General features: G+C 50.9%; 5 protein-coding genes across 8 annotated transcripts; 3 read left to right on the top strand and 2 right to left on the bottom strand.

Annotated features, from left to right (window-relative positions):
- Window positions 1-194: 194 nt before the first annotated feature.
- Window positions 195-12319, top strand: BSCL2 (BSCL2 lipid droplet biogenesis associated, seipin). 4 transcript variants are annotated; one of them, XM_016220533.2, is made up of 13 exons: window positions 195-406; window positions 850-929; window positions 2736-2951; window positions 4435-4751; window positions 5912-5993; window positions 9329-9472; window positions 10265-10399; window positions 10561-10658; window positions 11242-11383; window positions 11531-11597; window positions 11745-11816; window positions 11915-11995; window positions 12105-12319. In XM_016220533.2, exons 3-13 carry the CDS (start codon window positions 2865-2867, stop codon window positions 12245-12247), a joined length of 1368 nt encoding a protein of 455 aa, XP_016076019.1. In that variant the 5' UTR covers window positions 195-406; window positions 850-929; window positions 2736-2864; the 3' UTR covers window positions 12248-12319. The 4 variants fall into 4 exon arrangements, with proteins under 4 accessions (XP_016076019.1, XP_016076020.1, XP_016076021.1 ...); XM_016220534.2 differs by lacking the exon at window positions 195-406 and adding an exon at window positions 443-519; XM_016220535.2 differs by lacking the exon at window positions 195-406 and having other exon boundaries at window positions 632-929; window positions 2814-2951.
- On the bottom strand, window positions 884-3532 carry GNG3 (G protein subunit gamma 3). The gene is made up of 4 exons (XM_016220536.2): window positions 3114-3532; window positions 2132-2357; window positions 1646-1745; window positions 884-1367 (listed from the first exon to the last, which is right to left on the bottom strand). The coding sequence occupies exons 3-4, from the start codon at window positions 1742-1744 to the stop codon at window positions 1239-1241; spliced, it is 228 nt and encodes a 75-aa protein (XP_016076022.1). The 5' UTR covers window position 1745; window positions 2132-2357; window positions 3114-3532; the 3' UTR covers window positions 884-1238.
- Window positions 12320-14441: 2122 nt separating the features above from the next.
- LRRN4CL (LRRN4 C-terminal like) lies at window positions 14442-15161 on the top strand. The gene has a single exon (XM_087822404.1). It carries the CDS (start codon window positions 14442-14444, stop codon window positions 15159-15161), a length of 720 nt encoding a protein of 239 aa, XP_087678530.1.
- A 3979-nt stretch (window positions 15162-19140) lies between these two features.
- UQCC3 (ubiquinol-cytochrome c reductase complex assembly factor 3) lies at window positions 19141-24933 on the bottom strand. The gene is made up of 3 exons (XM_016220539.2): window positions 24474-24933; window positions 24096-24376; window positions 19141-20030 (listed from the first exon to the last, which is right to left on the bottom strand). The coding sequence occupies exons 1-2, from the start codon at window positions 24591-24593 to the stop codon at window positions 24224-24226; spliced, it is 273 nt and encodes a 90-aa protein (XP_016076025.1). The 5' UTR covers window positions 24594-24933; the 3' UTR covers window positions 19141-20030; window positions 24096-24223.
- UBXN1 (UBX domain protein 1) lies at window positions 19262-21926 on the top strand. The gene is made up of 10 exons (XM_016220538.2): window positions 19262-19359; window positions 19462-19549; window positions 19690-19743; window positions 19829-19935; window positions 20019-20088; window positions 20307-20498; window positions 20590-20641; window positions 20785-20898; window positions 21427-21619; window positions 21784-21926. The coding sequence occupies exons 2-10, from the start codon at window positions 19491-19493 to the stop codon at window positions 21831-21833; spliced, it is 891 nt and encodes a 296-aa protein (XP_016076024.2). The 5' UTR covers window positions 19262-19359; window positions 19462-19490; the 3' UTR covers window positions 21834-21926.
- Window positions 24934-27918: the final 2985 nt, after the last annotated feature.

Raw genomic sequence — 27918 nt, 5'->3', positions numbered from 1 at the left:
GGAATCTGCTCTGCAAGCTGCAGAAACCTCGACTGCCTCGCAAGATCCACGCGACCAGAGCCTGCTACGCCGTGCTTGCTGGGGTCCCCTTGTCCCATGATTCTAGGCTGTAGCCTCCCGTGTACCTTCAGCCGGATTGTGGTGGGGACGTCGGCTTCCAGACCCCGGGGTGGGTAGGAGTGGATAGCGAGTTGGCGAGGGCAGGGGCAGCCATTTTGAGACCAGGTTAGCACTGAAGGGACCATATTGAGAACTCTAGCTGCCTGGGGCCGCCATTTTAAGAATGGGGCTGGCTGAGAAGCGCTGTACGGTGAAACGCAGTGACGTGGGGCTGCCATATTGGCGCAGGTCCCATGGCGGCGGCCATCTTGGAAGAGAGCCCGCTGTGGGCGCGGCCATCTTAGAAGTAAGTCCAGCCCCTTCGCAGGAACTGGAACCGAGCTCCTCCTCCCGTCAGCTCCCGGGTGCCTCCTGTCTGCCGCTGCTCTCCCAAATCCCTCCCTAAATCCACCCGGTTCGGTCTGTTTTCAGTTTCACTTGCCTTCATTGTTCATTGCCCTCGTGTGTGTGTGTGTGTGTGTGTGTGTGTGTGTGTGTGTGTGTGTGTGTGTGTGTGTGTGTGTGTGTGTGTGTGTGTGTGTGTGGAATGCTCTCCGTAGCCTCTGAGTGTCTGTTGTAACTTAATTCTTCCACTTGAGATGCTCTCGCGCGCCTGCCATCCCCCCCCAACCCCACCGATCTCCGATCCTAGACTGCCTAATCTGCTTTGAGTGGTCCTGTCCCCTGGGTACTGCAAGCCTTTCAACTACCGCACCCACCATCGAATGACTGATGATTCTCTCCCCCAAGAACGCTAACACAGGAGCTGTACCTCTGAGACTCTGGATGACTTTATTCTTCAAATGGCTTTACCTTTCCAATAGCTCCAGGTGAGACTGGGAGCAAGCACCCGGCTCACCCCTCTCTCCATTTGTCTGAGCGGGTCACAGAGGGAATCGGGCAGGGCGCTGGCAGAGTCTAATGGCCCTTCTGTGGGTGGGGCAGAGGGTGCCCCGGTGGGTGTGGAAATGGGGTCCACAGATAGGTGAGGGAGGGCCTTGTGCTTCAGATAACCTCACAGGTTTGGGCAAAAGCCAGGAAGAGGATGCAAGGGACCCTCAGGGACTGAGGACAGTTACTGACCTAAGGAAGGACTCAGGAGAGGGAAAGGTGAGGGGCTGTGCGAGGGACTGAGCAGCTCAGAGGAGAGCACAGAAGAACTTCTTCTCCCGGAAGGGGTTCTCCGAAGTGGGCACAGGGGTGATGAGGGGATCCTCACAGGCATGGGCATCACAGTAAGACATCAAATCTGCTGCTGCCTTGGACACCTGGGGCACAAGCAGGAGGGAACTGTTAGCCAGCCAGGGCCCCTGAAAGGGACTGCAGCCTCTCTTCCCGAATGTTACCTTTTACGGTCTCTAAAGCTCTTTAAGACGGTCTTCTCCTACCTCGTCCCCCACAGAAGCCTGGGGAAACCTCTTATGGAGACTGGGACTCCTCCCCTGATCTCAGGGAGCCAAGGGAGGAAAAACAGCACCTCTTATCCTGAGGCTTGGGAAGCTACAGCAGAGCCAGGCCAACTAATGGGATCCAGGGTCCCACCTACCTTTATCCGACACAAGCTGGCCTCAATCTTAAGCTGTTCCACCATCTTGCGGGCTTGCCCAATACTCATAGTGCTGTTCACAGGGGTCTCCCCTTTCATCCTGGAGAAAAGAGAGGGACAGCTCAGAGCACTCTCAACTGAAGGCCCCCCCTCCATGCTCACTCATCCAGCATTTATAAGGCTGGGGCCGGGTGCCCTAATATTTGGTTCTCCCCGTATTCCCATTCTCCAGTGGCCTTTCCCATCCCTGCCTTCCTCTGCTGAGGAAATGAAGAGGTTAGGATGAGATGGTCCCCAAACTCCCATATAGCCTGGGCCACCGATCATTAAACATACAGATAATTTCAGGTTTTTCAGCCCATCAAGCCATGTGTTCCCAGCTCTAAAAGCCTCAACCAGAAGTGCCCCGCCCTGATGGGGAGGGTACATAATCCCCACCTGACCCCTTGAGCCCCAGCGGGGAAAAGCAAGACACTCCTGACTCACCTGAGGCTACAGGCAGCCGCAGCCCTGGGGAGTAGGGTCAGTAGGGTGCACCAAAACCTTCTGCCTGAGGTGGGTGCCCCACCTTGCAGGGAGTGGAGCTGAAAGTGTCTGACGCAGCAGCAGAAGCTGCTGATACAGAGAAGGCCACTGGGGTGGGTCAGGTCAGTGGTCTTTTGGGGGCTGGTCCCAGTTTCTGCAGCTCAGGCACTGCCCAGACAGCTGGTACCTGCAGGATGAAGGATGCTAGAAGGAGCTGTTCAGATTCTGGAGCATACCAACTGCCTGGCCAGTGGGGGAGCCTGGCTGCTGCCTGGAGCCCCTGTGCACACTCCCACTGTTACTGTCTCAGTACCTACCCCTCCCCCATTGTAGTCATCCTGAGTCTGGCCTAGAGCCCTCCCCAGAGGAGCTGAAACCCAGGCAGACTCCCCCCTCAAACGGGGTGGTCTGGACCTATGACAGCTCCTGCAGTAGAGTCTGTACTGGCTGCGGGGGACCCTGCTCATTTGGAAATCTGACATCAGCTGGGCAGTCGCCCCCATCATCCCCTCCTCCCTCTACTCTGACACAGCATTTATCACGTGCATCTCCGTTTCTCTCCCAGGGACCCTCCATTCCCCATATCCAGGAAAATGTGATAAGCTACAGGTATCAGCTTCTAGATCTCCACTTCATGTTCTAGCCACAAGTGACTCGAGCGACAGATCCAGGGGCAGCGAGGAACGTCAGGAAAATGTCTAAAGAAATGGCAGACCAAAGAGAAGAATCTGGGGGGAAAGAGGCGTGCAGAGACCAGATCAAAAAGCCGGACAAAGAAGAGGTAGGGGGCACTGCGGGGAGAGTCCGTGGATGTTTCTGGAAGTCAATGAGCTTTTTTGGGGGGGAGGGGGGCCGGTACTGGTCTGAGAGACTGCCTCCCACGCCAGCATCGTTGTGCTTAGTGCTGTGGGGGATGCAAAGATGCTCCCAGCACCGACCTTACCTTCTGAGAGCTCTTACTTGGGGTGAATAGACATACAAAACAGAAGGTGCCACTTTCCAAGGCCTAGAAGAGATAATGCGCTGTGGGCACTCTGAGGAGGAGTTTAGTTAGGTCAGAGGAGGTAGATCACGCGTCTTAGAAGCTGGTAGCAAAACCCGGGCCTGAAATGCTACCACTTTTGTGAATTCGAGACAGCCAGAGCGCAGGCGCAACGCGCAAGATGCACAGGTTCCTGAAGACTGCAGCGTCCTCTGGGCGAAAGCTCTCTGCCCTGGGCGCCCACCGGCCCAAAGGGCTGTGGGCGTTAGACGTCGGCGCCAGCGGGGTGCCCGCCTCTCTCCCGCTTTTGGGGGGTTAAATGGCGGTGATTGCGGCCTCCAGGGGCGGGCCCAGGGGGATGCTGCTGACTCATAACATGCCCCGGGGGATATCTTGGGCCTGGAGGGAGGTACCTGTCCCCTTTAGCCATGGGAACCGCAGGGTGACGGACTGCGGGGAGGAAGAACGCGGAGCACGCGTAGGTGCGAGCGCGCAGTCAGGAGAGCCCCGCCCCCGCGCCTGGCCCCGCTCTCCGGCCCCGCCCACAGACGAGGCCACGCCCCCGGGCTACTTTGGCGACCGGAGGAAGAGGGCGGGGCGTGCCGGGGAGGCGGAAGTCCCTCTCGGCGTTGCCCAGGCAGCGCGCGATGCGGGTGAGTCTGCGCTGCCCCGGCGTCGGGCGAGTTGTTTTTCTCAACCGTGGCGTCGCTGAGTGCGGGCTCCGGGCGCCGCGCCCACCGGCGAGCGGGAGGGGGCATGCGGGGAGTGGCCAGAGTGTGCGGGGCGCCCTGCCCGGCGTGGGGCGCGGGCCCGTCAGGGAGCGAGCGCAGCTCCGGGAGAGGAGAAACGGGAGGCGGTGGTGACGCTTCCGCGGCGTGCTTTGAGCCCGGCTCTGCCGCTTCAGGCACGTCGCGCATTCTCTGCGTTTAACCAGCTCGCAGCGTGGGTTCAGTGTCACCGTGTGTGTAAAAGCGCCCTGATTTTAAGGCGCTCGTCCTCTGTCTGTTATGTATTGCTGTAAATGAGTATCAAGGTGCCTGTCCCAGAATCAGGTGGTCGGAGGAGCTCTGGCATTGGGGATGAACAGAGCTCGGTGGAGGAAAGGGAAAGGATAATTGGCTGAGAAACAGTTATTTGGAGAAAGGCCACATGAAACAAAGACTTGCTATGTTCTGCTATCTCTCGTTCTTCAAAGCCAGCCCAGTAACCTTGTCCCTTTTGTCACCACCTCCCCCCACCCCAGGAAAGAAGCCATTCTTTTCCCCTCTCTGTCTTTTTCCAGGAATCACCAGCTGCTTCATCCCGTAGCCATGGGTGGCGTCCAGGTGGCAGAACAGCTAGGAACACAAAGCCTGAACCTGGGGCCAGACCCGCTGCACCCACTGCCATGGTCAATGACCCACCAGTACCTGCCCTGCTGTGGGCCCAGGAGGTGGGCCATGTCTTGGCAGGCCGAGCCCGCAAGCTGCTGTTGCAGTTTGGGGTGCTCTTCTGTACCATCCTCCTCCTGCTCTGGGTGTCTATCTTCCTCTATGGCTCCTTCTACTATTCCTACATGCCGACAGTCAGCCACCTCAGCCCGGTGCATTTCTACTACAGGTGAGAGGGGTGCTCTGTCATAGTAGAGGAATCCTGTGGGAGAATTGTGCAAGGCCACTTGGGGCTTATTCAGTTCAGTCCCCTCATTTACAGAGGAGGAAACTTTGACCCAGTGTGCTTATGTTACTTCTCACCTTTCACAGCCCAAGGCTAAAAAGCAGAACTGGGCTGATAGGGCTCTAGGGTCTAGTTCTACCTCTGGTTTAAAAGGTTAAAATAAACCCCCCTTCTAGACTGTCATTATGAGTGAGTGTCAGTTCTATTTAGGTTGGATCAGACCTCTCTTAGGGCCACAGTAGACTTCTGAAACAAGCCAACCCCTTGGGCCATCTCAGAACTAGCTTGGTCTTTATTAGAAGAGATATTAGGAAAGCAGCAATTTGCCTTTTACATTACTTCCATTCTTGATAGTCTACTGCACAGTAGAGATTATGGAAACACAAGGTAGCTAGATATGTAAACTCCCAGAGTCGTGCTCATTCCCATTTTACAGACCCTGCCAAATTCTCCTCTTGTCTTAACAATGGCTATAGGACCAATCAAGAGATGCTGATAAGGACATCATTCCCACCCCCCCACCCCCCCCCCACCCCCGTCTTGATTCCCTGGTCATGAGCTGTAATTTGTAAGGCAGAGCTGCTTAAACTTTTAGGAGGTATGGATCTCATGAAAGCTATGGCTCTCCCTGCCGTAAAAACGTATCAGAGTGCCCACATATGCTGCACACTCATGCCCATGTGCAATTTTGCCTACAACTTGAGGGGGTTCATCAGCCTCTTAAAGATCATCTGTGGATCCCTCTGGAACTAGGCCCCAGACCAGAACTACTAAATCAGAATCTGGGTGTGGAACCCAGGAATCTGCATTTTTATCAAGCTCTCAGTGTGAGAAACACTTAAGCCTGAAACTTTTCAACTAAGTGTCTGTAGATTCCCACTGAAGAAAGTCTGCTCTGTGAGAGGAAATAGGCTGAAGTAGCAGGAAGAGAACCAAAGAAGCACCTGAATCTGCCAGCTGATTTCTGCTCCGTCTCTGTAACAGAGAGGGGTGCCTGCTCTGAGGGAAGGGGCGGGGACAGGAGGGGGCAGTGCTAGGGGGCCAACGAGGGGTGCAGACAGGTGAGGCAGACTCCATAACTTAGCAGTGTCATCCTCATTTAGGACCGACTGTGATTCCTCCACCGCCTTACTCTGCTCCTTCCCTGTTGCCAATGTGTCCCTAGCTAAGGGTGGACGTGATCGGGTGAGTATGGAAGCTGAAGAGAGGTTGCATTAGAGCTTTGGTGACTTGAGAAAGACCTGGAGAACAGGGGTTAAGTAATAGAGACTAAAAAAGGAAGGCTTTCAAGGAAAGGGAAGTTTTTAACCCATGTCACCTGAAAAAATTCAATTAAAAAAAAAAAGGAAAGTTAAAGAAAAACTAGAGTCTAAATAAGTTGTATGACTGTTCTTTCCTGCAGATGTTAACAATGTTCTCAGATTGTTTCAGCAAGCCCATATCTACAACATGAGGTGTGTTTTAGACTTAAATTAAAACCAGTTTGATAATGAACCTAAATTATCAAACCAGCTATTTCATTGGTCTAGGATGGAATCCACCCAAGAGTTTTGAAAGCTTGTATGTAAAATTATGAAACTGTTGACAAGTATGTGTAACCTGCCATTACAAAGGGTACTGTGCCATAGGACTGGCCAGATGCCAGTATGACTTCAACAAACCTGAAAACCCCAAGAAATACAGAATGGGAATGCATCCATCTTTATTAGACTCTGAAAAGGGCAGGGTTCCTGAATGCTTCAAAAGGACCTTGGAGGAGCAACATCATTCCTGATCACCAGAGTTTTTTGAGTTGTCAGTCAGCAACGTCATCAGTGGTCAGACTTACTTTAAAACTTTGAAAATTATTTTTCAAAAATGATACTTGGGAGCACACTGACTTAAAGATAGAAAACACAGAAAGAAAGAAATGGTCACTCTGAACGGAGGATTGTTAAGCTGTAGAGTATGGAGTTCCCTGGGACTGTGGTATAGACTGGCCTTGTTTGACAATACAAATAATCTGAGAGGCTATGTCCTATAACATCTTCCAGTTTACCAGGTAGCCATACACTAGCAAAAAAAACCAGATCAGATGAGTGGGTTCCAATGGAAGATTTCAAAGCAGTGAGGTAGAATGTTGGGCATTGCAAGACAGAGATTTATCATTGGAGGGCTGCTACTCAGGAAGGGAACTTGGAGATTATTGCAGGACGTTCTGTGAAGACATTGAGTCAGTATGCCCCTGTGGCAACGATGATAATAAATGGAATACACAGAGCGGATTAGAAACAGCCTCACTACATCTGCACCTGGGATAGCGCACACAGCTGTGTGGCTGCCCATTGTGGACATCACAGTGGCGCGCAGGGAGCCTAAAGCAATCGGGTACAAGGATGCTGGGTGAGGAAGGAAGGGAAAGTTGAAGGATGGGGGGAAATTCAGCCCAAGTCCCTGATCATTAAATCAGGTTGATCATTGTGTGCATTTACAGTGAACATTTTTGAATGGATGGAAGGATGGATGAAATAATGTGTCTACTCTGTGTGTAACACCTTGCTAAAAATAGAAGATGTCCTGCTTTCAAGGAACTCAAAGGACTGATAGAATTCTATACACTGTATTAAGTAGCAAAATGTAAGATGCAGATTCTGCATTTCAGAAGAATTTGTGAAGAATCGGAGAGATCAGTGTGAGACTATGGAGATGGTGAGGCTCCAGTGGACCTTTTAAAGAAGGGTGACTATTGTGTGGGAATAGGAGAGAAGAGGGAGAATCTGCCTATTAGGCAGACACTTATGAACAAAGGCACGGAGTCAGTCACAAGGTTCTGGTAGTAGATTCCATGGATCTCCTCAGAGATAACATTTATTTAGACAGAATACACCCCCCCACACACACACACACAACAGCTTTGTTGAGATATAATTCGCATTATATACAATTCATTCATTTAAAATGTACAGCTCAGCCCTGGACGGTTGGGCTTAGTGGTTAGAGTGTGGGCCGCAGACTGAAGGGTCCCCAATTCAATTCCAGCCAATGGCACGTGCCCCCCAGTTGGGGCGTGAGTGGGAGGAAGCCAGTCGATGTGTCTCTCACGTCGATGTCTCTCTCTCCCTTCCTCTATCTCTGAAAGACAATGGGGAAAATATCCTTGGGTGAACATTAAAAACAAACAAATAATGTGCAGTTCAGTCATTTTTAGTATATTCCCAGATATACTTAGGCAGCCATCACCACAGTCACTTTTAGAACATTTTCATTGCCCCCAAAAGAAACCCATGCCCATTAGCTAGCAGTCACTCCCCATTTCCCTCCAGCCCACCCAGAGAACTATTTTACTGTTTCAAAGAATTCAGTGAAGCAACTGGTGTAGACTCATCTGACCTCTAAAGGGGGTTAGGAATCTCATGGAATCCATTTTTCCCCCAGCAGATAATTCAGACTGAAAATAAGAATGTGAATAAAGACTTGGGTCAGCAGTTTCCACCTTTTACCCTAGGGATAAAGTGCTCAGAGGACTCTCATAGCCACATCCAGCTTTTGGAGCTGTTTCACTATGGCTAGGGCAGTGTTTTTCAACATTTTAAAAAAATCCATTCCCTCCTTGGTTAACAAGCTTTAGGCCCTGGCTGGTTTTCTCAGTGGTTAGAGCATCGAGCTCGGACTGAAGGGTCCAGGATTCAATTCTGGCCAAGGGCATGTACCTCTGTTGCAGGCGCGATCCCCACCCCAGTCAGGGCATGTGCAGGAGGCAACCAATTGATATTTCTCCCTCTCTCTCTCCCCCTTCCACTCTCTCTGAAAAGCAATGGGGGGAAAATCCTTGTGTGAGAATTAAAAAAAATAAATAAAGGGCTTCAAAGAGAGAGGAAAAAGGAAAAACAAAACAAACACAAAAAAACAAGCTTTACTGTCACCCCTGTGATTTTTATATGTCACCCTGAGGGGGTCATGCTGCAGGAAAATGGTACAGAATTAGAGGAGTGTAGGAATGGTCAGGAGAAACTAGGGTATTTTTGGTGGCAAGTTTTAACATTTTGAGGTTAATCCCAGAGAAGAAGCCTTCCCACTGTGAGGCTCAGGGTTCAGCCAACAGAACCAAGGGACCCAGAAACACAAAAAGATGATATGGAGTGACAATGACTGTGAGAGCTGGCCAGGGAGATGGTGAGCACTTCTGGCACTTGGTTAATTAATAATGTAAGTGGAGGCAGGATGGGCCCAGGGCGTAGGCCTCCCGGGGACAGGCCTGAGTCACAGATGGCCCAGTTGGCAACATGATGGTTCACTTTTGGAAGAGAAACTCAACGCAGCCTTTCTCAGAATAGAGCAGCAAGTCTGGTTCAGATCTCAAGTGAGGAGGATTCAGCCACCAGAAGGGGGCAGCATGTTCTTGGGATGAGAAATGGAGAGGCCTTTAAAGGCCAACCAAAGGGGTTGTGGCAGAATATTTGGAGGGGTGGGGGAGGGGTGGAAGTGGGACAGTATGATTTAAAAATATGCATTTTTGAAAAGAGATGGGGCTACCCTGGCAGGTGCTGATGTATGGACAGCCTTACCGCGTTACCTTAGAACTTGAGTTGCCAGAGTCGCCCGTGAATCAAGATTTGGGCATGTTCTTGGTCACCATTTCATGCTACACCCGAGGCGGACGAGTCATCTCCACTTCTTCACGCTCTGTAAGTGTCCGTGGCCCACGGGGAGTGTGTGGAGAAGGCTGACAACTGTTAGAATATCGGGGTAGGCCTTCAGGAGAAAACGTCCTGCCCCACGTCACAGACACATCGGGGTAGGGAAGGGGAGTCAGTTTACCAAGTCAAACAGCTGCAGATATTGTCGCATTGTCCAGCTTTGGGTTAAAATCTGAGAGTGAACTCTCTGAATATGGACTTTGGAGCCAGAGAGACCGGGGCTCAAATCCTCACTCAGAAACATACTAGCTAAAGGGCATCTTACTTAACCCCACTGACTATAAAGTATTATAAATCATATATGGTAACTCCTCATAGCAAGACTAGTTTGGATTTAGTGAGGAAATGTAAAGCGCTTATTGGCACATAGCAGGTGTTATAAGTGTTTAGTTCCATTCTTAATTGTGAACAGAACTACATCATAGAGCAAATCCCTAAATGTCAATAAGGGAACAAAGCTTCCGATGGTGCACTGGGACCTAATCTGTTCTGGATTATAGAACTATCCAGGGGGAAGGTAGGCCAGAGACATTGTTAGGCTTAACCTAGGAAGGTTTCTTAGAGGAGGGGCCTTTGTTGTATTGGAACAGACATGTGGTTGGCGGGGCAGGGTAGTCACTCAAGCGTGTGGAATGATTGGGTCGAGACTTGGGTGGGACGTGGTAGGAGGTGAACGTGAGGGAGCAGGGGACCTGGGAAAGAAGCAGTCTTCATAGACTGCTCAGGGGTGACCGAGGGGTGGGTAGGCCCGACCACGACCTCTCCCCCCGGCCCTGGCAGGTGATGCTGCATTACCGCTCAGACCTGCTCCAGATGCTTGACACGCTGGTCTTCTCTAGCCTGCTGCTGTTTGGCTTTGCCGAGCAGAAGCAGCTCCTGGAGGTGGAGCTGTACCCGGAATACAGAGAAAACTCAGTAAGCGGGGTGAAGGAGGACTGGGAGACACCCTCCCCATAAGCCCAGAATTCCACCTGGGAGTCTCTGGGCTGGGTCAAGGAGGCTGGAAGTGGGCCTCAGGTTGACAGCAGCAGGATCCCGGCCTGATGCCCTGCCGCCCCTCCGCCCCAACCCCGCAGTACGTGCCGACCACGGGGGCGATCATCGAGGTCCACAGCAAGCGCATCCAGCTGTACGGAGCCCACCTCCGCATCCACGCCCACTTCTCTGGGCTCAGGTGAGGAACCGCCGAGGGGCACCTCGGGCCGCCCTTAGCGAACAGGGTCCGAGGCAACGGTAACAGGTTTCACGTGGACCACAGGTTCTCAGCCCTGGCTGCGCTGTCAGTTCCCTGGGGAACCTCCCTCCTTTTTATTTATTTTTTATTTCTTATTTAAGGTAAAGTTGGTGTCTGACATTTCAAGTGTACAGCATTATAATTCAGCAGCTGTGTACTACAGCACGCTCACCACCAAAAGCCTATTTTTCATCCGTCACTGTACAGTTGACCCCTTTACCCAGTTTGCCTTCCCTCCACCCCTTCCCAAACTCTGGTAACCAGCAATCTGTTATCTGCCTCTGAGTTTGCTTTTGTTTTCTTTCGTTTGTTCCTTTGTTTCCTGGGGAACTTTTTAAAAACACTGGTGCCTGGGCCACCCCATCAGACCACCTGAACCAGAACCTGTTAGGGTCACATCTGGCCATCGGACTTTTTGAAAGCGCTCTAGGGAATTCCAGTGCGCAGCCAGAGCTGAGAACTGCTGTGTTATGAGAAGGCTGGCGCCATAACCGCTGCCTTCCTTCCCTGCTTCCCGCCTCAGGTACCTGCTGTACAACTTCCCCCTGACCTGCGCCTTCATAGGTGTCGCCAGCAACTTCACCTTCCTCAGCGTCATCGTGCTCTTCAGCTACATGCAGTGGGTGTGGGGAGGCATCTGGCCCCAACACCGCTTCGCTTTGCAGGTCACAAAGGACCCCTTTCCTCTCCCCTTCATGATCCTACTCTGGGGAGTGGGCCAGGGCATGGTGGGGGCCCGGGTGTAAGGGCCCTGATCGCTGGTGAGGGAAGAGGGAGGCAGTCCTCGCTGCTGAGTAGCTTGTCCTCCGCAGGTAAACATCCGAAAAAGAGATGGCTCCCGAAATGAGGGCCAGGGAAGGCTCTCTGCCCGTCAGCCAGGTAAAGGTGATGATTGGGGCTGGTGACGGGGCTCCTGCTGCATCCAGTATGAGGCTTAAGGCTCTCTCACACTGAGCAGAGAGCCAAAGGAAAGCCACTGCTGTTCAGGCACAGCTACCCTGACCCTGTCCTGCCCTCTCTCTCAAGGCCAGGAGGAGTCAACCCAGCTGTCAGACATTACCGAGGACGGCGAGGGCCCTGAAGACCCCGCAGGGACAGGTATGGCGCTGCAGCCGCCCTTCATGCCTCCCTCCTGACTCCCCCTGCCCCCCTCCGCCTCTTCCAGCCTGACCGCTGCGTCCTCTCTGTGGCTGCAGAGGGCCAGCTGTCAGAGGAGGAAAAACCAGATCAGCAGCCCCTGCATGGCGAGGAAGAGCAAGAGCGGGAGGCCAGTGATGGTGAGGGACACCCTGCGTGAGGACCTGAGTGGGGTGCGGGTGGCACGCCGAGGGGCCCTGGTTATCTAATTTCTCATTTGGAATTTTGTTTTTCCCTTTCCGGGCCCAGGTTCAGGCTCCTGGGAAGACGCAGCTCTGCTGACAGAGGCCAACCTGCCCGCCTCTGCCCCTGCCCTGGCCCCTGAGACTCTGGGCAGCTCCGAACCCTCTGTGGGCTCTCACCGGCAGCACCTCACCTGCTCTAGCTCCTGAAGAGAACAGGGCAGAGCCCCACAACACACTCCAAGCTTTTTCCACCTGACCCTTTTCCTTTCCCTCTTTTCCTGTGGTGTCCCCAATAAACTATATTCTTGCCAGCTGGTTTCCTGACTCTTCTTTTAAAAATTTTTTTTTTATTTAATTTTTTTTTAGAAAAGAAAGCAAGAATTTATTGACTGCAGCAAAAATATACTTAGGACAATGAAACACAGAACAGCATATAAGATGCAAACAGAAGAGCCTAGCCCAGCTGGCATGGCTCAGCGGTTGAGCATCGACCTATGATCCAAAAGATCAGCTTGATCCCTGGTCAGGTCACATGCCCGGGTTGCGGGCTTGATTCCCAGTCAGGCGTGCAGGAGGCAGCCGATCAATGATTCTCTCATCATTGATGTTTTTCTCTCTCTCTCCCTTCCTCTCTCTGAAATCAATAAAAACATACTAAAAAAATAAAAATTAATAAATTTTTTAAAAGTTTTTATTAGAGAGGAAGGGGAGAGAAGAGGAACTTCGGTTTGTTGTTCCACTTGATCGTGCATTCATTGGTGGACTCCTGCATGTGCCCTGACCAGGGATCAAACTCACGACTGTGGTGTATCGGGACAATACACTAACCAACTGAGCTGCCCTGCCAGGGCTGCTGCCCTGACTCTCTGAAATGGATTCAGGGCCACTTGCAAACCTTCTGTTCCCTACCCTTGACTGGAGGAGGTTGTCTAATCTAGGAAGGTGGGAAAGGCCTCCAAACCCAGGACCATTTCAGGCGCAGCTGTTTTCTTGTTTTTGTTTTGTTTTTTATCCTTGCCCAAGGACATGCTTAGAGAGAGGAAGGGAGGGAGAGGGGGAAATGTCAATGTGAGAGAGAAGCATCAATTGGTGGCCTTCCGTATGGCCTCAACTGCTGATCCAACCCACAGGTATGTGCCCTGACTGACTGGGAATCGAACTGGCAATCTTTCCGTGCACAGGCTGACTCTCAACCAACTGACCCGCTCGGGCTGGGCTAGGCACAGCTGTTTTCATTCCTAAGCCTAGGAAGTGCAAGGAGAGAAAACTTAAGTTGCTTTCTCCATTCACATGACTCTCCTCCCTCTGGGGAAGGGGATAGTATAGGGCGGGTCTGGAGAGCTGGCCTACATCAGTCAGGCCTGTGCACCCCTCCCTTTCTGTCCACTGGGAGGCAGAACACAGGAAATGACAGCCATGGATGTGGTATAATTTTTATTGAAACAGCATTTGGTAGCCCAGGCCACGTGCTGTCTACAGCTGTTTTCCAATCTGATACTAGCCAGGTGGTCCCCTCCCTGTGTCCCTCATCCCTTCACATGACTTCAGCCTTGGACTGGCTGCTTTCCACATTCCAGTCCCCTCAGAACCCATGCATCCTAGTGTCCAGCTGCAACCAAAGCATGTGGTTTCCCCCATCCCTGGCCCTGTGACTCAGGCCCTCTGAAGGGACCAGCCCTCTTCTTGGCACTCAGCGGGAAAGCGGGGCAGGGGGGGGGGCTAGGTAGTGACATCACAGTTGAAGGGTATAAAAACGAAATCGAAGACACAAAACCTGACTGCGTAGCCTGCGCTCCTGGGGAACCCCTGGGCCTGAAGTTCACAGAGGTCTGGTCTCAGATTCCCACTGCATCGAGGCCTGCACACTGGTGAGGGGCTGCCCTGGGCCAGGAGGAGTCAGGGGGGTTGGGGAACAGGCAGGGACCAGAACTCCTGTGACAGGTGGGGAGCGAGGTCCCTACTTCCCCCCTCTGCTCCATCTGTCCTTCCCTCTCATTTCTGCGTATTTGTACGCGTCCTTGACTGACACTTCTTTTATTGGATCTCTCTGGGTAGCAGCTGGGAACAGCGGCCACCTTGCTTCCCTAGGCTGAGCAGCCGTTTCCCCTTTTTCTCCCTGCCCCTCTCCCCAAGCACTTGGTTCATTCATGAACTGATTCTAGTGCTTCCTACCTTGCTGGTCACACGCTGCCTCCAGTGCGACCACATTTTATTTTTTTGCCCCAAGTCAAGCTCACAGGCTGTTCAGAAATTGGTTGAAAAGTGTGTCTGTTCCTATCCCTCCTCTTCCCCGTTCTCTGGTCCCCGGGGGCGTTTCCTTGCCCCAGGAGTTTTGTCGGGGGGCTGGACGGCGTGGGGGCTGCGGGCCTTCACTGCCCCACGCCCTCCCCTTCCAGACTCCATGCTGGGCGCTCCCTGCCTCCCGCGGCTCCTGGCTGTCGCCTTCTTCTTGGCTCCCAGAGCGCAGCCCTTGGGCCCTCAAGACTCGGAAGAAGAGGAGGAAGGCGTGGTGCCGCGGTCACCCCCGCAGGCTGTGCTCTGCGACTACGACCGCTGCCGCCACCTGCAGGTCCCGTGCAGGGAGCTGCAGAGCGCGGGCCCGACCGCCTGCCTGTGCCCGGGGCTCTCCAGCCCCGCGCAGCCGCCCGCAGCGCCGCGCCTGGGCGAGGTGCGCCTGGCGGCCGACGACGGCAGCGCCGAGGTGCGCTGGTGCGCCCCCTCCTCCCCGGTCCTCCAGTACTGGCTGCTGCTTCGGGAAGGCGGCGGGGCTGCCCAGAAGGGCCCCCCACTCAACGCTACGGTCCGCCGAGCAGAGCTGAAGGGACTGAAGCCCGGGGGCGTTTATGTCGTGTGCGTGGTGGCCGCCAACGCGGCGGGAGAAAGCAGCGTGCCCGCGGAGGGCGCCGAGGGCGCGGAGGGCGCGGGCGGCCCCGCGTTCGGGCCCTGCGGCCGGGTGGTCGTGCCCCCGCGGCCCCGCAGCCTGGTCCACGCGGCCGTGGGCGTGGGCACGGCGCTGGCCCTGCTGAGCTGCGGCGCCCTGGTCTGGCACTTCGCCCTGCGCCAGCGCTGCGGCTGCCCCCGCCGCGCCCGCCCGGCCGCCGCACCCGGGGCGGGGCTCTGAGGCAGCCCGCGGGCATCCCGGCCGCGCGGGGCCCCACCCGGCGGGCCCCGCGGGGAGGTGCGGGCCCCCGAGAGCTCGGGCGGGTCCCAGACTGTCTCCCGCGCCTGGCTGAAGCTGGGGAAGGAGTAGAGCGGGCGTCGGTTTTGCGGTTCCAGAGGATAGCATCGAAGATGCTGGATAGGTACCTACCATGTAACCAGTTGTAAAAGTGTGAAGTCCGCTCTCAGCTCGCGGGCCTGCCACATCAGGGGCCACATTCGGCCTGTTGGCTTCAGTTCGCACCCCCTGGCCTGCACCCTGGGCGGGCTTTGCCACTGCAGGGGTTTTGAGAGGAAGCTGCTGCAGGATGGAAGTTGGGGGCCAGACCAGCCGCCTCCTGCCTTTTGTTTAGATATTGAGGTGGCGCACACCTGACTCAGGATCCACCTGCGTCCGAGGCAGGTGGAAATAAACGACTGTCACTGGGTGGAGAAGAGGGACAGACAGCCCAAGCTGCTGTCTGGGTCAAGCTTGCCAGTTAAAAAAAAAGAAAAAAAAAGTCCGGCCAGTGTGGTTCAGCGGTTGAGCATCGACCTCTCTGTGACCCAGGAGAACCCGGCTCCATTCCTACTGTCCGGCCAGTGTGGTTCAGCGGTTGAGCATCGACCTGTCTGTGATCCAGGAGGACCCGGCTCCATTCCTACTGCGGGCTCGCTCCCCAGCAGGGGGCGTGCAGGAGGCAGCCCATCAATGACTCTCATCCTTGATGTTTCTCTCTCTCTCTCCTCCCTCTCCCTTTTTTATTATTTTAAAAAATCAATATTTTTTAAAATAATAAAAATAATAAAAATAAATTCCAAGGGATTTCCTCCTCCCAATTTATTGTGTATCCCCTGTAACAACATTAAAGGAAACATAAAAGGAAACATAAAAGGAAAACCTCATTTTTCATAATCCTTTTCAACATCCTGTCCACACACCTGTTCTTCAGAGTCGTATACATAATTTTTAATTTATTTCTAAGTGAATTGGATCTAGAAAAGCCTAAGCTGCTAAAGAGTATAGTCCTCATGTATACTGGTCTTATAACATATTTTTCCCCAGAAGCCACAAGTGGAATTCTAAGGTCTTATAACATTTTTTAAATTATAAAAGTAACACATACAAATTTCACGTAATACTGGACTATAAAGTGAAAGTTTCCTCCTCAAGATGTTATTGCTTGTAGCAGAGCAGATCTTTATGTAATACAAATATTTTCTCTTTTTTTTTTTTTTTTAAATGTTTTTTAAAGCCACTCAGGTTTTTTTTATTGGTTTTAGAGAGAAAAGAAGGGGGAGGGGAAGAGAGAGCAACATCAATGACAGAAAAACATTGGTTGGTTGCCTCCTGTACTCACTTATTGGTGATCGAGTCCTCAACCTGGGCATGTGCTCCAACTGAGATTTGAACTGGTGACCTCTTGGTGCATGAGACAACATTCAGCCACACCAGCCAGGGCTTTTTGTTTTTATTTTTATTTTTTAATCCTCACCTGAGAATATTTTTTCCATTGCTTTTCAGAGAGAGTGGAAGGGGGGGGAGAGAGAGAGACATCAATGTGAGAGAGACACATTGGTTGTCTTCCACAGCACCCCGACCAGGGCCAAGGATGAGCCTGCAAACGAGATATGTGCCCTTGGCTGGAATTGAACCCGGGACCCTTCAGTTCAAAGGCTGACACTTTAAGCACTAAGCCAAATGGGCCAGGGCCAACCAGGGCTTTTTATAACATTGATTTGGGAGAGAGTGTGGAAGGTAGAGAGAGAGAGAGAAACATCAATTTGTTGTTCCACTTACTTTTGCATTCATTGGTTGATTCTTGTATGTGCCCTGACAAGGGATCGAACCCACAACCTTGGCATACCGGAACAAAGCTCTCACCAACTGAGCTACCTGGCCAGGGCATTTTCTTTTTTCACTTTGTTTCTTATGGACAATGTTCCTGGTTGGTAAATCATAGCCTCTTTAGTTATGTTAAAGGATTCATAACTTTCCATAGGAGGATTCTCCTTAACCAACAGTAGCCATCACTCTTTGTTGAAACAATTTGTCTCCAGTTTTTGCTATGGACACTCTTGTTTATTTGTGTAGCCCCACATTGTTTGTGTATTTCTATAGGGTCCTTACCTGGAGGTAGGTCAAAGAAGCAGTACTGTACAACTTAACCATTCTTTTATTATTGCATCTCTGGAATAAATTTAGAATAGTTGTTATCTAGAATACACTTATCACACTTCAGTGAATACTTTGTGCTTTTTTTGCTTCCTGCATCCTCAGCACTTAGCCATTTACAAATAATGAGGGCCAACTATCTCATTATTAAAGGCATGTTTACACAGTAACTGTATACAGATGGTGTGCTGTGGAATTGTGCACCTGAAACCTGTATAATTTTGTTAACTAATGTCACTCCAGTATGTTCAATAAAAAGGAAGGGGAAAAAAGGGGTGCTTTACATGCATTCTCAATCTTTGAAATCATTCCAAGAGATGGTATCACCTTTTCACAGGTGAGAAATCTGAGGTTCTAAATAGTTAGAAGCTACATGTAGGGTGTTGAGTTAGAGTTTGGGCTCAAGTTCCCAACTCCAAAGCTGATGTGCTTCACCCCACGGTGGAGAGGCAACGTAGCACAGAGGTCTAGTGAACACACTGCATTCACCAAATTCACTAGGGTCTGAATCCTAGCTCTGCTATGTACCAGCTTTGTGACCTTAGGTAAATTATCTCATCTTTCTGTGTCTGCTTCCTGTGACTAATAATGGTCTGGATTGTTGTGACGATTAAATATGCATTAATTATCTAAAAGTCTCTAGTGCATACAGTGTCAATGTCAGTAATGTACTGTTACTCTGTCTCCTAATAACAGCCTAGGTAGGGGGCTAAGTAATCAACAAGGACTACACAGCAGGGGTATACATGCTTAATGGGGTCATTATTGGAGCTGGGAGGTGGAGTGGGGGTGGACAAAGCAGGCTTCCCTTAGAAAGCAAACCCAGGGAGCATTTGAAATTTTGCTTCATGTCATCAGTTTGGCTCAAATAAACTCATAAAAATTCAAATAAATAAATAAATAAATAAATAAATAAATAAATAAATAAATAAATAAAAGCAAACCCAGAGTCCACTCAAAAACTGGGAGTTTACCAAGCCCACAGAGGAGGCAGGACATCCCAGGGAGAAGGACCGGTAGGTGCAAAGGCCCAGAGGAGGGAGAGGGCCTGTTTTGCAATAAGCACAAGTTACCCTCAATCGATGGGAGATAAAACTGCGCCCTAACTGCCCTAACTATTAACATTTACACAATACAGTCTTGCCAGGCACCTGAGATAGGGCTACTCTCATCCTCACTTTACAGATGGGGCTGTAACAGGAAAGAGGGGAAAGAGGGGCGGGCAGGAGGAAGCCAAACTACCAGCGTTTAAATTTCCTCCTAAGTCAGCAATCTTCAACCTTTTTCATCTCATGGCACACATAAACTAATTACTAAAATTCTGCAGCACACCAAAAAATATATATATTTGCTGATCTGACCCCCCCCCCAAAAAAGTATAATTTGGATTCATTCCCACCGGACAGCTATTGTTGTGTTGGCTGTTGTATTTTTATTTAACCACCTAAGGGAAACGAGGTCAGTGACCCGGACTAAACAGATATTGCGTGTTTTAAAAGTTCTTGCGTGCCGGCGATGTGCCGTGGAAACCGCTGTCCTAAGGGACGGGCATGTCCTGGAGTTTTCAGCGGGGAGGTGATGACAGGATAAGATGCCGTGTTTTGCAAAGATCCCTTCGGCAGTGGGCGGAGGACGGCTCAATTCCCCCGACAGGCACAGCCGGTCAAAGAGCAGGCACATTTCCCGAGCTCCCCACAAACAGTGCCAAGTGACTTCCCATCTGATTGCGCCACATCGGGAATCGGCTTCCCGCCCGGGTTTCAGGCCCGCGCCTCCTTCCCCACCGCCGCCAGGAGCCGGGCTTTAGGGGTCTTTTCTCTATCGGCCACTCTCGCGAGATGCCGGCCCCGCCCCGCGCGGGGCCCCGCGCAAGGGCCCGGCTTGCGCTTTCTGACTCTCGGCGGCACCCGTCCGCGTCCGCGGCCACGTGACCCAAACAGATCCGGGCACTTCCACTTCCCCTCTGCTTTCTTCTCGTCAGTGTCCGCGGCGGATCCAGAGTCGGGTGAGTGAGCTAACGCCGTGCCGGGACCGTCGGGGCCGGGATTGCCTGCAGGCCCGGGGCGTCCCGCACTGACCCCCTTCGCCGCCCTTCTCGTCCCGCCAGGTCCCCGCGGAGGCGGCGTTGGCGGCGTCATGGCGGAGCTGACGGCTCTGGAGAGTCTCATCGAGATGGGCTTCCCCAGGGGACGCGCGTAAGGGAGCCCCTCTAACCCCGGCCCGCGGGGGTCGCGGGCCTGTTCGGGCCTTTCCCCCAGCTTGGCCTCAGGCTCTACGCCCCAGCCTGACCGTCACCATGGCTCGTGGGCGCTATTCACGGTGTTTCTGCCCCCAGGGAGAAGGCTCTGGCCCTCACAGGGAACCAGGGCATCGAGGCCGCGATGGACTGGTGAGCGCTCACACCGGGTGGCAGGGGACTGGGGACTGAGAGGGGCAGCCTCAGTGTTGACCTCCCTCCCGACTTTCTCTGCCAGGTTGATGGAGCACGAAGACGACCCCGATGTGGACGAGCCGCTAGCGACCCCCCTTGGACATGTCCTGGGACGGGAACCCACCTCCTCGGAGCAGGGTGGCCCCGAAGGTCCTGACCAAGGGACACGGTGTGATTATTAAGGAGGGCTCGAGGAGAATGAACTGGCAATAATACTGTTCGCTCGTTTGTAGGTCCTGAGTCCGCTGCGGAAGAAGACAAACCCGTTTTGAGTGAAGAGGAAAGACAGGAACAGACAAAGAGGTATATAGTAAGGAACAGTCTGCATATTTGAGGGTCATCTTATACCTCTCCTCAGTACACAGTCTGCTCAAAGAACCTCGAACTTTACACATCTCCGCTGTCCTTTCTTGGCATTTCCCTTTTTGTTTTTCATCTGTGTTGGTACACATGTTCCCCGATTTTGTTTTCTGAGTCTCTTGTTATAAACACCTTCACAATCTATGTTCGTTGCAATACAGGATGTTGGAGCTGGTGGCCCAGAAACAGCGGGAACGTGAAGAAAGAGAAGAACGGGAGGCATTGGAACGGGAACGGCAGCGCAGGAGACAAGGGCAGGAGCTCTCAGCTGCTAGACAGCGGCTACAGGAAGATGAGATGCGCAGGGCCGCTGAGGAGCGCAGGAGAGAAAAGGCTGAAGAGTTAGCGGCCAGGTCTGGGTGCTGGGGATGTTGGGTAAGAGATGAGAAAGGAATCAATATTTGCTTTGTCAAGGTCTGACCTTTCTTCCTGTGTGCACTCCAGGCAAAGAGTCCGAGAAAAGATTGAAAGAGACAAAGCAGAGAGAGCCAAGAAGGTAGGTGATTGGGAAGACACTAAGTAATTAAGTAGGTGGGGCTAATAAATCACATTTTTCTGCTTCAGAGGGCAAGTTGGGCTTACACATTATTTCTCCTGGGGGAGTGAGTGCCTGATGTAGTGTTTTACTTTGTTCTCCAGTATGGTGGTAGTGTGAGTTCTCAGCCATCCCCACCAACAGAACCAGGTCCTGTTCCCTCCTCTCCCAGCCAGGAGCCTCCTAGCAAGCGGGAGTATGACCAGTGTCGCATACAGGTACTGATTCTGATTCCTTTGCCCCTGGGACCCCTGCGTTGGTCTATAAAGCCCCTAGCCCAGAGCTTTTTTCAGTTATGTTTCCTTTGCCAAACCTCTCCCTTCTTGGTAAATGACTTTTGAAATCTTACCTCCTCTACTCTTAGGAAAGATATCCAATTTCACTTGCCCCAGTCTTATTTAAATCCATACCTTCCTCTTACTCAGCAGTTCTCTCTTTACTTGTTCATGTTTTCATTGGGTTTATTACACAGCTGTTTGCAAAGCTAACATTTATTCATTATGATGTGGTATTTATCCAGGTAGTTTTGTGTAATCTTGTCTTTGTTTTTCTTTTGTTAGAGAGCAGGGAATCTCTCTTCAGTGCTTAGTAAAGCAGAGCCTAAGTGGTTGTTCATTAGGTGCTTTTAATAGTAATTATGCTGGTTTAATCTGAGGAGGAGGAGGAGCCAGCTTTGCTCTTCTTTTCTTTACTTGGGTACCTCACTCAGTTTTGACACCACACTGTGGCTCTCACCTGCCCTCTAGGTCCGGCTGCCAGATGGGACCTCACTCACCCAGACGTTCCGGGCAAGGGAACAGCTGGCAGCTGTTAGGCTCTATGTGGAGCTTCACCGTGGGGAGGAACCTGGAGGGGACCAAGACCCTGTGCAGTTGCTCAGTGGCTTCCCCCGGCGAGCCTTCTCAGAGGCTGACATGGAGCGGCCTCTGCAGGAGCTGGGTATGGCATATGGACCTGAAGTAGGACTTGGGTGTGATAGGGGACATGCCTGAGAAAGGAAGGGATGCAGAGAGAAGGGACTTTGTGGAGATGGTGTGAGGCCAGGAATTTTGGGGACAAAAAGTAGGTATGTGTGGTTTAAATCTGTTTTCTTCCATCTTCAGGACTTGTGCCTTCTGCTGTCCTCATTGTGGCCAAGAAATGTCCCAGCTGAGAGGCCTTTATCCCACCATCCTTGTCTGACCTCTTCATCTTTGATAAAGCACTGACATCTCTTTCCTAATAAATAGACTCTCTGAGTTCTCTATGTTCTGGACTTCTTCCTGAATGACTGGGAGAGACTAAACTGAGACAGAGGAAAACTCTAAGGGGAATGCTTTTAGAGTAGATCCTAGTCCTCAGCTTACATTTCCAACAAAGGGACTTGTTTCTAATCTCTGGGTCTGATTAGTTGCTGGGGAAGTTGAGAGGGGAGAGATTCGAGGGGTGAGGAATACAGTGCATAGCACCTTTGGCTCCTATGAGTAAGGTGGTGCATAAGCCTGAAATCCTTATTAGCTATGTGCCTTGATTTTTTATAGTGGTTTACTTATTTATTTATGTTTTTATTGATTTCAGACAGAGGAAGGGAGAGGGAGATAGAAATATTGATGAGAGGGAAGCATCATCAATTGGCTGTTTCCTGCATTTCCCCTACTGGGCATCAACCTGGGCATGTGCCCTCACCGGGAATTGAACTGGCAATCTCCTGGTGCATGGAAAGACACTCAACCAACTGAGCCACACCAGTCAGGCTGTGCCTTGACTTTTTTTTTTTTTAAACCTCACCCCAGGATATTTTTTCCATTGCTTTTCAGAGAGAGTGGAAGGGGGAGAGAGAAACATCGATGTGAGAGAGATATCAACTGGTTGCCGCCTCTACTGGCCTGCAACCAAGGTACATGCCCTTCGCCAGAATCGAACCCGAGACCCTTCAGTCTGCAGGGCATACACTCTAGCCACTGAGCCAAACCAGCTAGGGCTGTGCCTTTACTTTTTAAAGCCTAGTTTACTTCTTTAGTGAAATGAGGATGATAGTGCATGTCAGTTGGAGTTGTGGAGGTTATATAATGCCGATAAATGGTGCTTTAGCACAGTGCCTGGCACCAAATAAGTCCCCAGTAATTACTAGCTACTAAAATTACTAGCTACATAATTTGATGTGGCTGTTCTTAAACATTGAGGAACGCTAGTGACCTTCACAGCTGCATCTCTTCTGCACAAAAAAAGTATTGAAAACTTAATATGTACCACACATTTTTAAAGTATTTTACATGTATTAACTGAGATATAAAGGCACTATTACCTAGGAGTAGGTACAATTATACCATTTGAGAGACTGGGACACTAAAGCACATGACTTGCCCAAACTGACACAGGTAGCTGGTTATAGATCCTGGACACAACTCTAGGTGCCAAGCACCTTTATCAGAGCCTGTGTCACTGCTGCTGATCACCTCGCCCTAGTGTTCCCTCAAACAGCTGCTGAATTTCCTCTCATTCCCAGGCTAGGAAAGGGCTACATTTAAACTAAAAGTTATACATGACAAATATAGTTTATGACTTCACCATCCAGCAGTTGAAAACAGCACCAATGCTCATATCTGGGTTTACACCTCAGTGTATTTAGTGTTCTATTGCAACGACAAAAAGGTAGCCAAGCAATAGATTTGGCTGTGGGGCTACAACCTCACTGACAGCTTTATTTCATCCCTTCAGTGGTATTTCCAGTAGATCCTGTGACTGGACTCACAGATTGAAAACTACAGTGAAAACCATGAGGGGGAAAACACTACCGAGAGGCTGCTCTGCCAGGCACTGCACTTTACTTACTTTTCTAGATTGTTATTCTTATGACAGCTCTTAAGATAATTACCACCTTTTACAGAACAGTATTGAGGCTCAGAAAAAACTTGTCACATGCTGGAGTTGAAGCAAGATCCATCTGACTCAAAATAGCTTTCACTACTCCGTGGAAATGGGCTCCAAAGGTTAACCGCCACAGAAGACGTCTGGCACATGTTCAGTGCTGGAAGCCCCACTCCAACCTCACTCGGAGGACAGGAACCCAAAGTGTCCTCTGCAGGCATTTACTGCTACAAGATATTCAGGGACAGTTCGGATTTCAAGAATGTCCCTTGGTTATCCCCAAAAGTAGACTCAAGACACGACCTGACTTGTGTTTTGAGAACGTGATCGCTGTGCCTTTTGGGCTTCAGCCTCATAAGGGGAGCAGGGCAGGCGGGTGCAGCAGTCATTCCCGCCCACAGAACCGACCCCAGAACACTATTTACAGCGTCACACCGCAGGGCTCACTCGGTGGATGGAGGAACGTGATTTACTGGTTCCTTCAGTTCGCCACATCCCATGGCGCCCCCCCCCCCCCCCCAAGGACGTGAACGCGCAGTCAGTGCAGCGTTTGTGGGGAAGTGCTCACCCGGCGGTAGCTCCCCGGGCCCAGGCTCCCCGCCAGGTCCATGGAAGAGAAAGGCCGCCTCGGTCGGACTCCAGTCGGACTCCTGTGCGGGAGCGGAGCTCCCAGCGCCCACCCGCGCAGGTCCCGGCTCACGCTGACTTCCCGCCGCCGCCGCCGCTCAGCCAGTTCTTCCTCCAGGTCACGTTCTCCTGCGTGGCAGCTGCCTCCTGCAGAGTGGCCAGCACTAACTCTTTGGTCCTGGCTGCCTCTTCCCGGCTCCGTGAGTCCTGCCCCGGCATCTCCTGCCCCCGGGGAGGAAGAGAGGTTCGCAGTTCCGGCCCCCAGCAGGGGCTCTCCGCCTGCCCACCCACCCCATCGCGGATTTCCAATTGCTCCTACCTTCAGCATCGCCTGGATCCGCTCCTCTCCCGGGGTCACAAGGACAAAGAGTGTGGAGCCCACGCCAGCCCACGCACCCAGTACTGCGACTGCGATCAGCACTTTGCGCAAGGACCCCATAGCCCGCCGCACGACCAGCGAGGCGGCCTCTGTAGTCTCCCGCAGCCTAGAAAGGCCGGCACCGCGTCTCCCGGCCTCTTGCGCGGGCTAGAGCGACCCACAGAGGACACCATAGAAAACAGCGGGGCTAGAGAGGACCTGGTCAGCGAAACGTTTAGAATCCAGAGCGCCTGGGCCTTAAGTCTAGATTTAGCCGAGAAGGTTGAGCGTGTCAAGGGGGCGTTGACACCGAGTGCGCTGCGCGGGGCCCGTTGAGAAGTCCGAAGTGCGATTGCTAAGGGTTGAGCTTCCTGTGTATCCTGACTGGAGGCGGAACCGCAGCCTTGACGTATCGGAGGACGCTCCAGTATCGGAGGACGCTCTAACCAACTGAGCTCGCCTGGCCGGAGTGCGTCTTCATAGTTGCTGTGGGTTTTACAACTAACTACCCAGTTCTGAAGTTTCCTGATCAACAGAAGGCTGGGGCAGAAAGGAGAAAAGAAAAAAGAAGTCTAGGGCTGTGCTCTGTGGTTTCCTAAAATAACCCGTGCGGTTTCAGTACACATAGTGGACTTCCAGATACTTGGACACATCAGTCTATTGACCCCCTTCAATCCCTTCAGCTCCTGAACAAACACTCAACGCCAAGTGTACTGGGTGTGGAAAAGGGTATCTTTATATATTTCTTCTTTATTTTACTTGTTAATGAACTTGTTGAAAGTAAACTTGTTAAGCCCTTGCTAAGTAGCTCAGTTGGTTCACTGTCCTGAGCCAAAGTTTTGGGTTTGGTCAGGGCATATACAAGAATCAGACATTGAAAGCATAAATAAGTGAAACAACAAATTGACCTCTATCTCTAAAAACCAATAAATACAAAATTTCAAAAATATTTTTAAGTAAACTTGTTAAATTTTTCGTCATGGTATATACCCTTGGCATGCAAAGGTTAACTCTAGATTTTGTGTAACATGCCAAATTCCAGTTTGGAGAAGAAAAAACCTCTTCGTTGTGTCTAGACAAAGTCATTTAAATTCTTTGTGCCCTGGTTCCTTCATTGGAAAATAGGGCTAATACCAGTATCACACAGTTTTAGGATAACTAAATGAGTTTACATGTATAGCATTTATTTTAATATGTCTTTATTGATTTCAGAGAGAGGAAGGGAGAGGGAGAGAGAGAGAAACATCAATGATGAGTCATTGTTTGGCTGCCTCTCCCATGTGTCGGACGGGGGATCAAGCCCCCAACCCCCCATGTGCCCTGACTGGGAATTGAACCGCAATCTCCTGGATCCTAGGTCGGTGCTCAACTGCTGAGCCATGCCTGGCTGGGCTACACGTACAGCATTTAAAACAGTTCCTGGCAAATAGTAAACACTATATAATTAATTAATTAATTAATTACTAGCAAGTTCCCTGTTGAGAATACAGTCAGACCCACAGAACAAAGCTCTCATAGAACATACATAGCCCAGTACTATGGTTCTGTGAACAGCACAACAATGACAAAAGGCAAACAGTTTAATTATTCGCCCTTAAAGTAAGCCTAAGGATTTGAAGGTGTATGCCCTAAGGGGAAGGATATTCGATTGTTTATTTCCCCAGAGGTTTTTTGTTTTATTTTTTATTGATTTTGAGAGAAACATCGATTTGTTGTTCCACTTATTTATGTGTTCATTGGTTGCTTCTTGTATGTGCCCTGAGCAGGTGTGCACTATAAATATTCATTTAAAAGATACAAGGAAATATGTCAACTTGGGAAACCCAATAAGCAAAAGAATCAGGAAGTTCCAAGTTTGTTACCAAGGTTCTTCACTCACAGGGCTTTAATACAGATGCCTTTGTTTATATCCCAGTGTCACCAGGGAGTGAGTAGAAATAAAGCTCTTATCCCAGTTTTGGGATTTCTCCCTCCCCTGGAAGGCCCATAATCTCCTAGCATGTCATCCTGCCCTACACAGAAGTGATTCAAGGGCCATGCTCCAAAGAAGACTAAAGGAGTAGCCCATGGGGTGCACTGGGCAGGGGTTCAGAACTCTACTCTGCGTTCAGCTATCCTGCACACTAAAAATCAGCAGCCATGGACCTTGTGCCAGGGAGCAGCGAGGATGGGCCTTGGCGTAGAGATAACCCAGGCCCCTTCCAGCATCCAGAAACTCCTAGGCTGACCAACCCTCTCTTGAAGGACAGAGAAGAAATTAACAGTGTTGAAGGTCACCAGGATGTTCAGGTTAGTACTTCCCCACCGTGTCCTGCTGCTGGTTCATCTCCAATTTAGCCCATGACCCCTGCTGTCCCCATGCAGGTTGTCTCTCAAAAGACCCATCTACCCTCCATTGTGGTAGAAGCCTCTGGGGTAAGTGAAGAGAGTGAAGAGCTCTGGTGGCCACATAAGGAGCTGCTGTTATTCACTGATGAGGAAGAAGAGGCCCAGGTCTTCTTCCAGGACCAAAGTGAAGAACTAGGTGAAGGAGGTGGCAGGTTCAATAGTGCCCATGTGACCTGGAGTTCTGGGCAGCACCAAGATGGAAGACTCAGTTGTGTCCCTTGTATTAAGCAGCGCCAGGCACGCAGATGTTCAGTAAACATAGTGAAGAAGTGTTGAATTGAGAGGTCAAGGTGGTTGCCATAGCTGAAATTTAGAGGTCAGCTCTGATATCAGATGGGTTATGCCTTTTTATATGTATTTTTAATACTTTAAAAGTTTGTTGTGGGGGATAATAAATTTACCCCAAATGTGACTGCCCAGAGGTAGTTAACATTTGAGGTATCTTCTCTTGCAGGTTTTTCCCCATGTGTGGATATTGTTATAGAAACTTTTTTTTTTTTTGGAGCATTTACTATGTGCCAGGCACTGTGCTAAACACTTTACCTTACCATAGCCAGTTTGGCTCACTGGTTAGTGTTTGCCCATGGACAGAAGGGTCCCGGGTTCAATTCTGGTCAAGGGCATATACCTCAGTTGCAGGCTGCATCCCTGGCCCTGGTTGGGGCTCATGCAGTAGGCAACCAATGGATGTTTCTCTCTCTCCCTTCTCCCTTCCACTCTGTCAAAAGCAATGGAAAAATACCCTCAGGTGAGGATTAATAAATACGCACTTTTACCTCACCAGTACCAGAACCCAATGAGGGAAGATACTTTCCCTTATGTGGAAACTGAGGCTGTGAAATTAGGTTCTTCATTTTAATTGCTGTATTACTTTTTTATAAGCAAAAATTACAAATACATGGCTTTTTTTTTTCTAAGTAAAAGACAAAACATTTGATCTGAAGCGAAACAAGATCACAAGTTCATTTTATTTTAGAAAAATTCAGTGTATCAGGGATATTTTTGTTATTAATTAAGA

Source organism: Miniopterus natalensis, chromosome 11 (genome assembly GCF_054644295.1).
Source record: "Miniopterus natalensis isolate mMinNat1 chromosome 11, mMinNat1.hap1, whole genome shotgun sequence".
NCBI lineage: Eukaryota > Metazoa > Chordata > Mammalia > Chiroptera > Miniopteridae > Miniopterus > Miniopterus natalensis.
The sequence above is the reverse complement of the archived record's forward strand: the minus strand, read 5'-3'. Positions and strand labels throughout refer to the sequence as shown.

What these genes read in the sequence shown, in the direction of transcription:
- UQCC3 (XM_016220539.2), bottom strand. Translation starts at nt 24,593, where the DNA reads ATGGGGTCCTTGCGCAAAGTGCTGATCGCAGTCGCAGTACTGGGTGCG. An exon ending in GGATCCAGGCGATGCTGAAG is followed by an intron (nt 24,377 to 24,473) that starts GTAGGAGCAATT and finishes CCCCGGGGGCAG; the next exon opens with GAGATGCCGGGGCAGGACTC.
- BSCL2 (XM_016220533.2), top strand. Translation starts at nt 2,865, where the DNA reads ATGTCTAAAGAAATGGCAGACCAAAGAGAAGAATCTGGGGGGAAAGAG. An exon ending in GCCCACTTCTCTGGGCTCAG is followed by an intron (nt 10,659 to 11,241) that starts GTGAGGAACCGC and finishes TTCCCGCCTCAG; the next exon opens with GTACCTGCTGTACAACTTCC. An exon ending in AGAGCGGGAGGCCAGTGATG is followed by an intron (nt 11,996 to 12,104) that starts GTGAGGGACACC and finishes TTCCGGGCCCAG; the next exon opens with GTTCAGGCTCCTGGGAAGAC.
- LRRN4CL (XM_087822404.1), top strand. Translation starts at nt 14,442, where the DNA reads ATGCTGGGCGCTCCCTGCCTCCCGCGGCTCCTGGCTGTCGCCTTCTTC.
- UBXN1 (XM_016220538.2), top strand. Translation starts at nt 19,491, where the DNA reads ATGGCGGAGCTGACGGCTCTGGAGAGTCTCATCGAGATGGGCTTCCCC. An exon ending in AGACAGGAACAGACAAAGAG is followed by an intron (nt 20,089 to 20,306) that starts GTATATAGTAAG and finishes GTTGCAATACAG; the next exon opens with GATGTTGGAGCTGGTGGCCC. An exon ending in GCGGCCTCTGCAGGAGCTGG is followed by an intron (nt 21,620 to 21,783) that starts GTATGGCATATG and finishes TTCCATCTTCAG; the next exon opens with GACTTGTGCCTTCTGCTGTC.
- GNG3 (XM_016220536.2), bottom strand. Translation starts at nt 1,744, where the DNA reads ATGAAAGGGGAGACCCCTGTGAACAGCACTATGAGTATTGGGCAAGCC. An exon ending in CCAGCTTGTGTCGGATAAAG is followed by an intron (nt 1,368 to 1,645) that starts GTAGGTGGGACC and finishes CTTGTGCCCCAG; the next exon opens with GTGTCCAAGGCAGCAGCAGA.